General features: G+C 34.7%; 3 protein-coding genes across 3 annotated transcripts; 2 read left to right on the top strand and 1 right to left on the bottom strand.

Moving 5' to 3' along the window:
• The first annotated feature begins 869 nt into the window (after positions 1-869).
• LOC143623239 (cellulose synthase A catalytic subunit 3 [UDP-forming]-like) lies at positions 870-6,648 on the top strand. The gene is made up of 14 exons (XM_077094188.1): positions 870-993; positions 1,351-1,467; positions 1,706-1,901; positions 1,977-2,197; positions 2,301-2,415; positions 2,503-2,695; positions 2,789-3,055; positions 3,672-4,017; positions 4,104-4,241; positions 4,372-4,497; positions 4,579-4,791; positions 4,887-5,357; positions 5,450-5,800; positions 5,890-6,648. Exons 2-14 carry the CDS (start codon positions 1,444-1,446, stop codon positions 6,472-6,474), a joined length of 3,246 nt encoding a protein of 1,081 aa, XP_076950303.1. The 5' UTR covers positions 870-993; positions 1,351-1,443; the 3' UTR covers positions 6,475-6,648.
• A 225-nt stretch (positions 6,649-6,873) lies between these two features.
• Positions 6,874-8,485, top strand: LOC143623186 (chaperonin-like RbcX protein 2, chloroplastic). Its single transcript, XM_077094151.1, has 5 exons — positions 6,874-7,301; positions 7,384-7,475; positions 7,607-7,664; positions 8,059-8,124; positions 8,208-8,485. The coding sequence occupies exons 1-5, from the start codon at positions 7,032-7,034 to the stop codon at positions 8,319-8,321; spliced, it is 600 nt and encodes a 199-aa protein (XP_076950266.1). The 5' UTR covers positions 6,874-7,031; the 3' UTR covers positions 8,322-8,485.
• An 814-nt stretch (positions 8,486-9,299) lies between these two features.
• Positions 9,300-11,918, bottom strand: LOC143623138 (carotenoid 9,10(9',10')-cleavage dioxygenase 1-like). The gene is made up of 10 exons (XM_077094112.1): positions 11,798-11,918; positions 11,571-11,633; positions 11,378-11,488; positions 11,113-11,297; positions 10,818-10,956; positions 10,602-10,719; positions 10,422-10,523; positions 9,743-9,994; positions 9,552-9,663; positions 9,300-9,478 (listed from the first exon to the last, which is right to left on the bottom strand). The coding sequence occupies exons 1-9, from the start codon at positions 11,916-11,918 to the stop codon at positions 9,654-9,656; spliced, it is 1,101 nt and encodes a 366-aa protein (XP_076950227.1). The 3' UTR covers positions 9,300-9,478; positions 9,552-9,653.
• Positions 11,919-15,959: the final 4,041 nt, after the last annotated feature.

The raw sequence follows: 15,959 nt of genomic DNA, 5'->3' as shown, positions 1-15,959 counted from the left end.
TTAATTAATAAAACAACAACTCTAAATCAATTATTAATACTTAACGTGACGTATTTCTATATTTCTATAATTACAATAAGTTTAATTAAAATTGCAATATTAGGATTAGTGTACAAAATTCTTTTTTCCTTTTTTTTATAATAATTGTATTTTAGTGTTGATATCGTAATGAACCAAAACGATATCGCTCAAATGAATTAAAAGGCAGCTGTCACATGTTTGAATCTGCAACTAATTACTATGCATAATCAATTAGAGTCAAAACATTACTAATATACCTTTTGGTTCTCTTTCATTTGTCACAACAAATGCACCAAAACCAAAAGACATCATCCGTTCCAACGTGCAAGTTTTATGCAACTAATTACATATATATCAAAATCAAACCATAACCTAATCGCATAAAAATTTAACTAAAATAATAAAAATCTAAGTACAATCGTTCCATGTAGCCCAGATTCAATTTCAACTCTTATCATTTAGTTTCAAAGATACCAGGGTGATGATGGTAGACTAGGCGTATAAGTGACACTCACTAATCACTAATTAAATTTTTTATCTGAAAAAAATTTATCTTATCTCACCGTCATGCCTTCGGGCAAGTGTTCACAACTTGAGTGAGAGTTTCTCCCCGATAGTAAATAAACTAGTGTACCGATATAGTTAATTTCGTCGAATAATATTGTATTGCATTTTGACGTAATTAACTTAAAAATAAATAAATAATACGTTACTTTCGTGTCTGTTAGGCATTTCGATCTCGATATTAACACAGCTGGAACATCTTGTATCATTACAATAACACACACACACTCTGTATTATTATTTATATATTTATATATACACTATTATACTCTCTTCAGCCTCTTGTGCTTCTCAATTATATTATACTTCTTCTTCTTCTTCTTCTTCACTTGATCCATTCAGATCCACTTCATATTTGATCTCATTACTCCACTCTGTATTTGACTCCATTACTCCAGATCTTCACAGGTACGAATGTTTTATTCATCGATTTAACCTAATTGCTGTAATTCAAATAATATACACTTGTTGAATCATATTACTTGCTAATTGTTACGTCAATTGATTAGATCTCGCGTTATTAATCAGTGAATGTAGACGTTTGACTGAGACTTTGAGGTTTTAATAAATTAATTTGTTAGGTAACGAATTGACCTAGTTTTAATAATTTACACTAGTTGAATTGGATTAGATGTTGATGTTATATATTAATTGATTAGATCTTGTGTGTTATATAGTGAATGTGAGTGTTTGACTGAGATTATTAGGTTTTAATGTTGATTTTTTGATGAATTATGTTACTGAAGCTTTGATCTTGTAAACCAGGTGCTGTTGCGTGTAGATCTGTGGTTATGTTTGCTTGCGGCGAGTGATTTATCGATATTGTAGTGGATTGATTGCTCTTCTAAGCAAGGAGAGATGGAATCTGAAGGAGAGACTGGGGTTAGTACTGAATTATTTTATTTAAATCATAATTGTAGTCACTAATCAAACTTTTAGTTGTTAAATTTATTCGATTTTTAACGGTTTTAGTTTAGGCTAGATGTATAATCATGTTAATTCACTGATTTCCATCACTATTGTTTTGATTAGAGTAAGAAATTACTAAATTCAACTATAATAAAGTAGTTGGATAGTTGGATCATATAAATTTACATGTGTGGTATTTGGATTGTGCCAGGGGACTTCTATGAAGAATGTTGGGGGTCAGGTTTGTCAGATCTGTGGGGATACTGTTGGAACTACAGCAAAAGGAGATCCTTTTGTTGCATGTGATGTCTGTTCGTTTCCGGTTTGCAGGCCTTGCTATGAATATGAGCGCAAGGATGGGAACCAATCTTGCCCTCAATGCAAGACCAGATACAAACGACTTAAAGGTTTGGATGATCATACTACTTGATGCATTATTGGTTGATTGTAATTGGTTGGTTACTAACTTAATTTGAATACAGGAAGCCCTGCTATTCCTGGAGATAGAGAAGAAGATATTGATGGTGATGATGAAACCACCAACTTCCCGTTTTCTTCACAAACTCAGAACGAGAAACAGAAGACTGCTGAGAGGATGTTGAACTGGCACATGACATATGGACGAGGCGATGATCATAGTGGTCCTGTTTATGATAAGGAGGTTTCTCATAACCATATTCCTTTACTCACTGGCGCACATGAGGTACAAATCCTCTACACTATCAACTTCTTACAAATCATATACTGTGTTCACTGTTATGTTATGTAATATTTTATCTCATATATGTACTTTTGTTGTACTTTAGGTTTCTGGGGAGTTATCTGCTGCTTCTCCTCAGCGCCTTTCGGTATCATCTCCACCACCTGGTGGTGAAAGACACACACATTCTCTCCCTTATTCTGCATATGTGAATCAATCCCGTATGTCTTTTAGGCTTCAATAATTTGACAAGTGTGTTATTTTACAATTAGTTATTCATATCTTAACGTGAAGCATATTGTTTGCAGCCAATATTAGAGTTGTGGATCCTGTGAGAGAATTTGGATCCACGGGTTTAGGAAATCTGGCATGGAAAGAAAGAGTTGATGGATGGAAAATGAAACAAGACAAGAATGTTGTTCCAATGACAACTAGCCGTGCTGCTTCTGAAAGGGGTCAAGATATTGATGCAAGTACAGACGTGCTTGACGATTCGTTATTGTGAGTTTATTTTATGATAGTGAATAAAAACATGTGTTATTGTTTAGCTTGTTTATTAATAGTTGATTAATATTATCTGTTGTGTTTATGAAGGAACGATGAAGCTCGTCAGCCACTTTCAAGAAAAGTGTCAATTCCATCATCCAGGATTAATCCATACAGAATGGTTATTGTTCTCCGTTTGGTTATTCTCTGCGTATTTTTGCATTACCGAATAACAAACCCTGTGACGAATGCGTATCCGTTATGGTTACTCTCTGTTATCTGTGAGATTTGGTTTGCAATATCTTGGATATTGGATCAGTTTCCTAAATGGCTTCCAATAAACCGTGAGACTTATCTAGACCGTCTATCCCTAAGGTAATATGAACAACTATCTTTATGTAAGTTGCATGATGCTTTGATAACCTCTTTTTTTTAAATAAAGGAAAAACGGCACGAAATATCAGTAACGTAGAAACCAAATTACACTTTGTTACTGATCATAACAGCTAATGATCTATTCAATTGATGACATGGCATCTTATTTGTTGTTTTAGTGTTACTTGTATATGTCCTGTGACATATGATGTGGACATTTATTGATTTTTAAGTATACATTAGAAGAAAGATCAAAATTTAAACTTGTTAATGGTTTCTTTTGCGCATTAGCATTTTGCGTGCATGGCATCTGATGTAAGAGCTGGCATTGCATCAACAATGTACATGTTAAATAAAGCAGCTAATGACTTATTCAATTGATGATGTGGCATCTAATTTGTTGTTCTAGTGTATTTGTATATGCCCTGTGACATCTGATGTGGCATTTAATGATTTTTAAGTATACTTTAGAAAAGAACGATTATATTTTCAAACTTCAAAATTATCTTTTTTCCATAACATGTTTGCATAAGTGGCATCTGATGTGACAGCTGGTATACATCAACAAGTGCCAGATCTTAATTGTTGGGAGTCTAATACAGAATTTTATAAACAGGTATGAACGGGAAGGAGAGCCATCACAGCTAGCTGCAGTTGACATCTTTGTGAGTACCGTGGATCCTTTAAAGGAACCACCACTTGTCACAGCAAACACTGTACTATCCATCCTGGCGGTTGACTACCCTGTTGACAAGGTCTCTTGCTACGTGTCTGATGATGGTGCTGCCATGCTGTCATTTGAGTCACTCTCTGAAACCTCAGAGTTTGCAAGAAAATGGGTTCCTTTTTGCAAGAAATACAACATTGAACCAAGAGCTCCTGAATGGTACTTTGCTCAGAAGATTGATTACTTAAAAGATAAAATTCAACCAACTTTTGTTAAAGATCGCCGAGCCATGAAAGTAAGATTTCTTTAGTTTATAAATGTTGTACATTGAATATATATTTGGTGGATTATTTCTTACGTTTTTTTATTATTATTATGCAGAGAGAGTATGAAGAATTTAAGATTCGTATTAATGGTCTTGTGGCAAAGGCTCAAAAAGTCCCTGATGAAGGTTGGATCATGCAAGATGGTACACCATGGCCCGGGAATAATACACGTGATCATCCGGGAATGATACAGGTTATAATCTTAAATATAATATAATAATATAATATAATATAATATATTAATACATCGTTATCATTCACAGTGGTTTTTTAACAGCATTATCATTTACAGTGTTAATTAAATATTTAAAATTATTTTGCAGGTTTTCTTGGGTCAGAATGGTGGGCTTGATAGTGAGGGTAATGAGTTACCAAGATTAGTATATGTTTCAAGAGAAAAACGTCCAGGTTTTCAACATCACAAAAAGGCCGGTGCCATGAATTCACTTGTAAGAAATCTTTACAATAAGCTCTTAAACTTTATCTTCTTGACATAAATGATCCTCACCTTTCAACCTTGTTACTTGCAGGTCCGTGTATCTGCAGTCCTTACAAACGGCCCATTTTTGTTGAATCTTGATTGTGATCATTACATCAATAACAGCAAAGCGCTTAGAGAAGCTATGTGTTTTATGATGGACCCGAATCTTGGGAAATATGTTTGCTATGTCCAGTTTCCACAGAGGTTCGATGGTATTGACAGAAACGATCGATATGCTAACAGAAACACGGTGTTCTTTGATGTAAGTTCTTTCATTCTTAATCTATTTTAACCTGTTAGTCTATAATCAAAGTTTCAAACACACATTTATATAGCAATAACCGCTTTCTTGAACAGATTAACTTGAGAGGTTTAGATGGCATTCAAGGTCCAGTTTATGTGGGTACTGGATGCGTGTTCAACCGAACAGCATTGTACGGTTATGAGCCCCCTCTAAAACCCAAGAAAAAGAGAGAAAAGGGATTCTTGTCATCCTGTTTTGGCGGGTCGCGAAAGAATAGTTCAAAGTCGAGTAAAAAAGGATCGGATAAGAAGAAATCAAGCAAACATGTTGATCCAACTGTGCCAGTGTTCAGTCTGGAGGATATTGAGGAAGGTGTTGAAGGTGCTGGATTTGATGATGAGAAATCATTGCTGATGTCACAAACGTCACTTGAAAAACGATTCGGTCAATCAGCTGTCTTCGTTGCATCTACACTTATGGAAAATGGTGGTGTCCCACAATCTGCAGCACCAGAAACACTTCTCAAAGAAGCCATTCATGTTATCAGTTGTGGTTATGAAGATAAAACGGATTGGGGAGCTGAGGCAAGTTGATTTTAATTTTTTTAATATCTTATATAGTTCAACAACCCCTCATTTTTCACTTGCTAACATAAATTCAAATCTGAGCTCTGCAGATTGGATGGATTTATGGTTCGGTTACAGAAGATATTCTTACTGGATTCAAGATGCATGCACGTGGATGGCGGTCGATATACTGTATGCCACCTAGGGCAGCTTTCAAGGGTTCTGCTCCAATCAATCTTTCCGATCGTTTGAACCAAGTGCTCCGGTGGGCTTTAGGATCTGTTGAAATTCTGTTCAGTCGGCATTGTCCTATCTGGTATGGTTATTCTGGCAGGTTAAAATGGCTAGAGAGATTTGCATACATTAACACCACCATTTACCCTATCACCGCCATTCCTCTTCTCGTCTACTGTACTCTCCCAGCCGTCTGTCTTCTCACCGGGAAGTTCATCATACCACAGGTGAGTAACTAATAATCATTTTCAGTTGTAAATAGCATGAATGTTATAATAAGTTATTAACTTCTTGATTTGATAAATTGTAATTGCAGATCAGTAACCTTGCTAGTTTATGGTTTATATCCCTCTTTCTTTCTATTTTTGCCACGGGTATTCTTGAAATGAGATGGAGTGGTGTCGGAATCGATGAATGGTGGAGGAATGAACAGTTTTGGGTCATCGGTGGTGTGTCGGCCCATTTATTTGCGGTTTTCCAGGGTCTACTCAAAGTACTGGCTGGTATTGACACCAACTTTACTGTCACATCAAAGGCATCAGACGAAGACGGTGATTTCGCAGAGCTTTACATGTTCAAATGGACAACTCTTCTCATCCCACCGACGACTCTGCTTATCGTAAACTTGGTCGGAGTGGTTGCCGGAATTTCATACGCGATCAACAGTGGTTATCAGTCATGGGGTCCGCTTTTCGGTAAGCTGTTTTTCGCATTTTGGGTGATTGTTCATCTTTACCCGTTCCTCAAGGGTTTGATGGGGAAGCAAAACCGTACGCCTACGATTGTCGTTGTGTGGTCTATCCTACTTGCATCCATTTTCTCCTTGTTGTGGGTTCGAATCGACCCGTTTACCACTAAAGTCAACGGCCCGGATGTCAAGTTTTGTGGAATCAATTGTTAAATTATATGTATAATTATTTAAGTTACCTTTGTGATATGAGATTTGCAGTGTTGTTTTCTCAAGATACTTCATAGTTATAAACATGTAATTTGTTCTATTTATTTGTTTACAGTTTTGTATGCTATGTTACTATATCTATAAACCACGTTGTAATTTTTATCCAGTTAAATTTTTTATAAAAGCTAGGCTTGTGAGTTTTAAACTTAGTCAATATCTGTATGTGAAAGTCAGGCTCGTTTATTAAATGAGCTTCAATATAGGAACAATCTCATATATGTCCGACTTGATTCAAGCTTTTAATGTGCCTATCAGAGTGGCTTGCGAACGACTCATTTTGCATGCATCTTTATTTGCTTGTTACATTTACTCATTAATGGAACTTATTACTTTTAGGTAGATGAATCATTAAAGAATAAAGATATTATTATATGAATCAATTGGGACCTTAGAAAACAGAGTGTGGAGTGGAGGATAAGACAAGTATGATACCCTATTACAAAAAATATCTGAATCTAGCTGTATGTATATATGTGTGTGTATGTATCTATAGATGAAAAATGGTTGGAGCTATGGCTATGACAATGGCTGCAAATACAATTTCATACCAAGGTCAAGGATTCTTTTCGGAGACTAAACGTATTCTGAAAATGAAAAAGAAAATGAAACTGGTTACAAATTCAAATATGACAAGTTCTTTCATGGATGTTGGATGGTATGCAAGGATTATTTGTTCATCTTGCACGAATAAAAAGCCGAAAAACATCAGCAAATCAATTGTTAGTGAGCTTGGTGGGCAGTATGAAGAGGGTTTCAGCGACGTTAAATTGGTAACATTTTTTAAATCTTTTTCTCTAAATTCACTTACGCATATTAATTTTAGTTGAGCAAATTAGAATCGTACGCGTGCAGGAACTATGCAATTATTTCACAGTAAAAGCAGTTAGAACGGTTCGTTATCAACTCTATGAGATGAATCCCCCTCAGTATATCTGGCTACACAAGTAAGTGAATCCGGTCAATCCACCATTACTCACTTGCTGCAACATTTTCTTTTTTAATAGTTGAAAATTACAAAATGCTGGAATTTTCTTTTATTTATTTATTTATTTATTTTCGGGTTCTTGATTTGCAGTTTCGTTGCTGAAAATGAACCTGCAGACGGGAAGGAATTTCTTAGAAAGCTTGCAAAGGTAAATTTTAGAACACAAGATCGAATCATTTTTCTTATTCGATTCATTCTTGGTGCTTTAGATAATTGTTTTCATAGAAAATAAAGCAACATAATTAGTTCAAACAATATAAGGCAAACCCTTTTTTGTTCATTTTTGCATATATTTATAAAGAATTGATGCCCAAGTTGAATTTGTGCTTACTTCTATATTAATACAAGAATAATATGTATCTTCGAATAAAGCGATATAGAAGATTGTCTGCATCGAAAATAGTCTTCAGGCGACTATCAACTTGTTTGACACGCTCCCTCTTCATTTAACTCAACCTAAAGTAACTAATATCTAATTACAAAGTTTATGTGTCGAAATTATTCCGACTAATTTTGGTACATTTGTTAACTTAATTTTCTAGGAAAACCAAGATCTTGCTGAGAGAGTGATGATCACGCGACTTCACCTTTATGGAAAATGGATTAAGGTAACCTCACTCGTTAGATATAATCGGCTTACGTTTATTGTTAGAAAATTATTAAAGAAAAATAATTTGTGGTGTTGATATAGGAATGTGACCATGCTGAAATATACAAGGAAATATCTGATGAAAATCTGGAATTGATGAGGGAAAGGCTCTTGGAAACTATTGTGTGGCCTGCTGATGACCAAAATGCTAAGTGAATATATGTCTCAACTTACAAATTTTATAATTTTTGTGGTTTTTTTATTAGCTTTAGCTTTAGATGTAAATTATCAAATTGGTATCTCTGGTTTGTACATTACTAATGTTACTTCACATACCAAGAGGTAGGATATCTACAACAAATAACCTGCCCATTAAGTTACTTAGATACGAGATTGGATATGAGGTTAATTATACAAATTATTTTAAAGGTTTAGTCACGGTATGATATTAGGTGATATATTTTCGATTATCCGAAACCTAGATTACAAATGTTTGCACACATTTAATATACATTGTGTGAAATTTACATTTAAAAAGATAAAAAAAAGTATCATTTTACGTTCGCTTGATTGTTAAATTTTTTTTAACTATATATTGTAATTGATTGATTGATATTTCAGTTGGGATAGGGATAAACTTAGATGTGTTGAAATCTTAAAGTCATTTTTAACTTACGGAGATCATAAGGTTCTTAATATTTATGGAGAAACATACGAACCAGACAAGCATGTAATAAGTAACCGAATACTTAAACGTACATGGAATCGAATATGAGGCACACTTTTATAAACTTGTAGAAACGAGGCTAAGATTCCATCACGATATCAAAACCAAACCATTAAATGAAGTTTTGCTAGTCATCTAAAACTCTAGAAAAGACACTATCTCGTGACCCGCTTGATGTATAACTATCATGTCCTTGGCATCTCTTTTCGTATTTTCTCTCTTCAGTCTGTCTTAGTCTTCTCCACACACTCCACTGATCCTGAGAACGTAAGAGGGGTTTCTCCATGATGCTCAAGAAGTCATAGCCCTCCCGGCCCCTTGAACATGGCATTGACAGGCTGTGGAGTTCTAGATGCGTACGTTGTCAGCCATATTCAAATTAACAATCATATATCTAAACAAGTGAGCCGGTGGCTCTGATATCACAATATTGCTCACTATATATAGAACTATAACGAACATGAATATACAGAATGATTTAATTGATTCTTGATAGCAATTGTCTTTAAATAGGAAATATAAGAATACTAGAGAAACACAACTTATGAAACAGATGATGAAAACTAGCGGTTTCGGTTACAATTTTGAATTATCTCATCACCCTTCACAAAAAAACCTCAGATTTTGATTGTTCTTGAATTTGCTCCTGCTCAACAATAAAAAAAATGAGGAAACTTAATGGCAATGTAGAGGAAATACGAATAATCTAATTCGCTAACCTCTGTAACAAAGTAGGCATGGAAACCATATGGAACTCTATAAGGCAATGGAACAACCGCAACCGGATTAGGAGACATCGTTTTGGCATCTATTACTGTCACTTATGATTTCCTGCCAATGATCATATCATCACCATATATTATATATGTTAACATAGCATTATATACATAGTCGTGCTTATAATATATACCCTGTGTTTTCATCATGTGTAAAGAAGATCAAGTAGCCATCATCTTCTTCACTATCAAGTCCAGGTTGATTAGGAACAAAAATGGCCTCTGAACCAAACCTACCTGGCCCCAACTCGTATATTCCTTCAATATTTCCTCCGGTTTCAACCTTTGTTTTTCCCGTTTCAGGTTCTGCTTGCAAATCAAATTTCACAATCCCCGTCACCTTTCCAATGCATTCGAGTTTAGTGGCATAAACATATCGTTGTTTTCTGAAATAATGCACTAAATTATTGCGAGAACAAACCAAATCATGTAAGTTTTTTTTATCAATGTTTAAATTCTTAAAAATATGTTTATTTGACACACAAGTACTTATACAATAATGAATAAATCTAAATCCTTTAATTTTATTTTTTTTATCAATGGTTTATATTAACAATTATCTCTTAGATAGAAGTACATATTTTTGGTAAACATAGATAAATAATCAAACTATTTTTCTCCATATATTTTTAAAATTTTGTATTTCCTTTATATATGATTCTAAACTTTTAATTACAAATGTGAAGATAATTATAAATAAAACTTGTTTATTTTATAATTCTGAATTAAATGAGAGATTTTTAAGATTACATAAATATTATATATATAATTAATTAAAATAACATTCAAACTTCTTCTTTTATGATAATTTACCTGCCAGTGTAGAAGTGGTTCACCCTAGGAAAATCAACAGCTGATTCTGATAGCTTTTTCTGAGAAGCTAGACCAGTCTCCATGTTGAATCTCATCTCATACCTGAAAATCAAATTTCCGAATTTAATTTATATTCCATGCATACTTAACCTTCAATGAGTGATCAGAGTTGAAACTTACAGCTCACTTTTGAAATTATCAAGTCTTTCTTTAAGACCTACACCAACCATGTCTAAATTCGGCCTCTCAAGCCGGCATGCAATTAAAATAACTTCATCTCCTTCTTCCCATGCGTTGGCTGCAAGTAAAGATATATATGATGGTTTATAAATTATAATATAACAATTTAACAATTTGAAGTTTTGATATATGTACTGATGAAGGTAACAAACTCACCATTGTGAAATATGAAGCAAGTTGGAAGTTCAAACCATTTAATCTGGAGTTCGTTTTTTGCATACCGTGGAAGGATGCCAAATCGAGCTTTCTTGGTTGCGTTAAATGCGTAACTAAACTTTTTATCCGTCACCATTTCCTAAAAGTCGCAAAAAGAAAGACAAATTTTATAGTTAAACCACAGACCAGTTGTTTGATAAACATGTTTCATGTACTTTAAACCGCGTTTATAAATGGCTTATATAGCGTAAACAAATAGATAAGAGAGCCATAATTTAGATATAAAAGAAAATACTTTTGGTCTTAAGTACAAAGGTAGATCCATGAAAACTGCATAACTCTGAGTAATCGCAAAGTCATGCATCATTATCGTTTCTGGTACTGTTATTTGCACAGGATCATTCATAACACCGTCTCTTGAAATCACTCGATACAAGACGTATGGGGGTGTTCGTGAATATCCAAATGCAAACATCTCACCTGTAAACAAAATCTACATTAAGAACTAATGCACTATAAATTCAATTAGCTAGCGGATATAAAAGGTTTAACTTAATCACCGGTGAATGGATCAATCTTAGGGTGAGCAGTGAAGTTGTGACAAAGCCTTTGATCATAATCCGTTAATCCAAGAGTTTGTAGGTCACCGTCCTCCAATACTTTGATGACATCTAATTGAAATTTATAAAATGTGTAAATTTTTATAGAATAGGGAATGTCGTAAAGTAATAAAAATTAATCTTCTACACATACATGGTTTATCCCCTTCGAATAATGCCAAGAGCCGTCCATGATGATATATGAGAGCCGTGTTTCCTAAAAGAAAAGAAAATAATATGAAATTTGTAAACTGGATTGTAAATATAAGTAAATGATTACTAATAATAGCTAGATAACTAACTAATACAATATATACATAACTAACAAAAGTTATAATTGTTAAGCATGATAACTAAAATGGTGAAAATGAACCAACCTACCTGTCCCATTGCCATATAAAAGATCAAGGACTTTGAGCTCTGATCTAATCTTCTCCAAAAGGATCATTAAAAGTCCAAAGAGTCCTTTAAGATCTCCAATCTGAGAATAATGTGCATGCATTTTGTCATAAACATTTAAGATGTTTGGATACAGCCATACAGGTTGAGAGGAATTAATACCTTTGTAAACTTAGATTCACAAAAAAAAATTCCTCTTGTTCCAAACGAGATGTTCTAACATAACGTGACACGTAAGTTGGTTTTCCATCTTTTATTCGCAATCCATGGATCATGCTGCGTGTTGGGTAAGGTAACAAATATTGAAAATGGAATCTTGAAAACATATAAGTGTAATAGTAGAGATGATCAAAGAGAAAATAGCGCATACCCGTCCCCATCAAACCTGCAAGAAAATAAAATAACGATCATCAAAAGTTAAGATAATAATCAGCAAGCATTAGTAATTACTTCAGTTTTGCATGATTGGCGGAAACTTGCAAGAAAATGGTGGTGAGTACGAATTGATGACCAGTTAGAACTGATCGTTAGTGGCAACTGACCATCCGTTGATACTCCACTATGAATATCAACTGATAGAGTTTGTACTAAATGTTTTCCTATGTGTTCAATGCAGAACAAAACTAAGTATAGAGTCGTAAAAGTTATGTAATTCACTTGTATATAATTTGAAAGAAAGTAGGTTAATTTGTCATGATAATCAAGGCTTTCTTGGGTAAGAAATGTAAATGGTTTGTACCAGTGATATCCAGCCACCGGAGGAAACTTTGGATTAGGACCTACTCTAACAAACTCACCATTTAGGCACTCCTGTAATATTAGCACCAACAGACAAGTATGAGAGTTACATGTTCAACAAAAGCATTAATATAAGTGAACTCATTAACTATTACTTAGTAAATACTAAATATAACTATCTCAATGAAATATTATACTGAAATTTAGAAGCAATTTTAGTGTTACAAAGATTGTAAAGTGTTGGTAATTTTAGTGTTATTGGAATAATTAACTTGTCATTTGAGGAAATAACGTTAGAGATTAAACGAGTTAGGTGATGCAGGAGTGCAGGCACGCTTAACACTAATGTTATTTGGGCTTTGTTATTAAGTTTTATATTTGGGTTTAAGTAATTATTTACTTGGGCTTAAGTTTAATTTTAAATGAGCTTTTAGTTAATTAAAATGGGCTCATATGGGAATTGAATTTGGATTATATTAGTCGTTTCATTCCTTGGGAGTTCTCACTCTCAATCATATATACACAAAACAGAATACGGTCAGTGGCGTATCTTAGTTGGGGCTAGGAGATGCCCCGACCTCCTCCGTTTTTTCGCTCGGTAGTGTAAATGTATTCTTTTTCGGTCGAAAACTTATATATACATATATATATAGTGTAAATTTACCCGTTTCTAACCGAAATTTTGAGCCCGGCCCCTCCGTTTTTATGCTCGGTAGTGTAAATTTATCATTTTTCGGCCGAAAATTTGTATACACGTAAATTTACCCGTTTCTGACCGAAATTTTGTGCCCGTCCCCTCTAGTTTATGAATTTTGTATACATATATATTGAGACCGGCCACCTCGACATGTATGTCCAAGCTTCGCCACTTAATACAGTTACTTGTTCTCTGGTTCCTCATCGCATTTACAGAAACCTCAAAATTCAATTCCATCATCAGAAATCTGTCTTATCCGATAAATCGTTTGCGTGTAACCTAGGGGTGTAGGCAGTTTTAGGGGAACGGGTTCAGCCGAACCCGTACAAATTTTTGTTTTAGTGTTATATATTAGTGTATTTTGACATTGCACTCGTAGAAATTTTAACATCGAACTCGTAGAAAATCCAAATCTAAGTGATAAACAATCGGTCGTCCGTCCCTCAAAATTTTCCAAACCCGTAAGAAAAACTTTCTGGCTACGCCACTGGGGTAACCCACAACATTTGAAAGTGCTTTATGATTCACAGGTTGATCCAGGTTTCAAACAAAAAATATACAACATAAAGTGTGGTAAAAGAGTGTGAAAACTCGACCCAAAGATCCGAGCAGTAATTAATAATATTAGTTTGACGCGGAATGGAATTAATGTATCAAGCGTAATCAAGCACCGGATAATTTTAACGGCAGAAAATAAAACAAGAGTGACACGGGGATTTACGTGGAAAACCCAAATCGGGAAAAACCACGGGTGCCGGAAGCCGAGAAACAATCCACTATAATTTGTAGTGTTTACAGAGTTTGGAGAAATAAAAAAATACATAGAGATAATAGAGAAATATTGTATCTCTAGCACATATGTATTTGAGAGTGTTTTTGTTTTCTGGTACTTCTTCCAGAATTTATTAGAAAAACGGAAGGTGAGAACATGTCCTTATTTTCTTGCCAGCCATTAGAAAATTGCATGGAAAATTTCTTCTCCTAACATTTTGTCAGACTTTTATTTACCCCATGCAGAAATTGTGCACCCACAATATTTGACTTCACATTTTGAAAGACACATATTTCTACAATCTCCACCTTGACTTCAAAATGCAACAAGTAACAAACACTTTACCAAAAAAAATCCGAACTTCATAAGAACCTGCAATCACCGTATAGAGAAAAATTGTTTCCGAAAATGTAAAACACTTCCTCCACCACGAGCCTATCTGGCTCAATTGCGATCAGAAACACCCATCAAGTCCAAACACAGTTTGAACTTGGCTATTGGAAGACTCTTAGTGAACACATCAGCGGGATTATAATATGTACTAATCTTTTCTATGACACAATCACCTTTTTCAATGATATCTTGCACAAAATGATAACGAATATCAATGTGCTTTGTTCGATCACGAAACATCTGATTTTTACTCAAGAAAATAGCACTTTGATTATCACAGAAAACTATGGTAACCTTTATTCTATCATCGAGTTCTTTAAATAACTCCTTCAACCAGATATCTTCCTTAACTGCTTCTGTAATCGACATATATTCTGCCTCAGTAGAAGACAGTTGTAACATCCTGTTTTCGATTATAAGAATAAATAAAATGATTTCGTTTATTTGATAGTGTGTCGTTTATCAGTTTAGATAATAAACTATGAGAGAGTGGGCTTGGACCTTAGAAGATGGAATAAAAGGTGGAATGGGCCTTAGGTCAATGGGCTTAAGGAAGTATAAATACCCCTTAAACCTTAATCCTTTCCATTTTATCCATCTCTACACCATAGCCTACACCACCAAAAACACAAACAAGACTATCCTTTAACCCGAGTCAAGATCCGAAGGCGAAAACCCGAGATTTTTGGTGCTAGAACGTGGAAACGAACCAAGACAACATCAAGACTAGAACGTGTTCATAACTTGACTCGTTTAAGGTACGTTTATATCTAGAAATCGTTCATTTAGGTTTGGATTCATTTAGGAAGTCCTAGATCTGTATGAATGTGATGAAATCGAGTCCAACGAACTAATCCGTAGTACAATCCATTATAGTTTGATATGTTAATTGTAACGTAAAAGAACCCGTATATATATGCCCAAATCGCACCCCTTAAACATGAATGCTTGGCCGATTTGATGGTTAGGGTTTGTAGGCGCTTGGATTGCAAGTTCAATGGTACCAAAATCGTGTTATTTGGTTAAGAAACGAAGGTTTAATTGCAGATTGGGTAACTGTTGACCATTTCGTGTTCTTGGCAATTTTGACTTTGACCCTGAGTCAAAGTCTGGATAAGATGGATGCGATTCGTTATGATTAGATGTAGTTCGTTATGATAAGATAACGAATTAGCCAATCCATTCGTTATGTCCAGATAGCGAATTAGTTCAACCATTCGTTAAGACAAAATAACGAATTAGATCACCCAGTTCGTTATGCTAAGATAACTAATTAAGTGATTCGTTACCCACTAGTTCGCCATGGAAAGATAACGAACCAAGTGATTCGTTACTTGCCCAATTTGTTATGATAAGTTAACGACCCCAGCCAGGGGCTCTGTCCCTTGGACCCTGCTAGGGGCTGCCGCCCCTAGAACCCCGCTGCCAGGGGCGCTGCCCCCGGACCCCCGTTCGTTGTGGGTTATATTAAGATAGAAATACGATATGGATAATGATAGTTAATTGATACTTGTAATTGTTATACAGTTAGTCGTGCACAACTC

Source organism: Bidens hawaiensis, unplaced genomic scaffold (genome assembly GCF_021521415.1).
Source record: "Bidens hawaiensis isolate Kalapana, Puna unplaced genomic scaffold, B.hawaiensis_p1.1 tig00003356_1, whole genome shotgun sequence".
Lineage (NCBI taxonomy): Eukaryota > Viridiplantae > Streptophyta > Magnoliopsida > Asterales > Asteraceae > Bidens > Bidens hawaiensis.
This window is presented reverse-complemented; position numbering and strand designations above follow the sequence as displayed.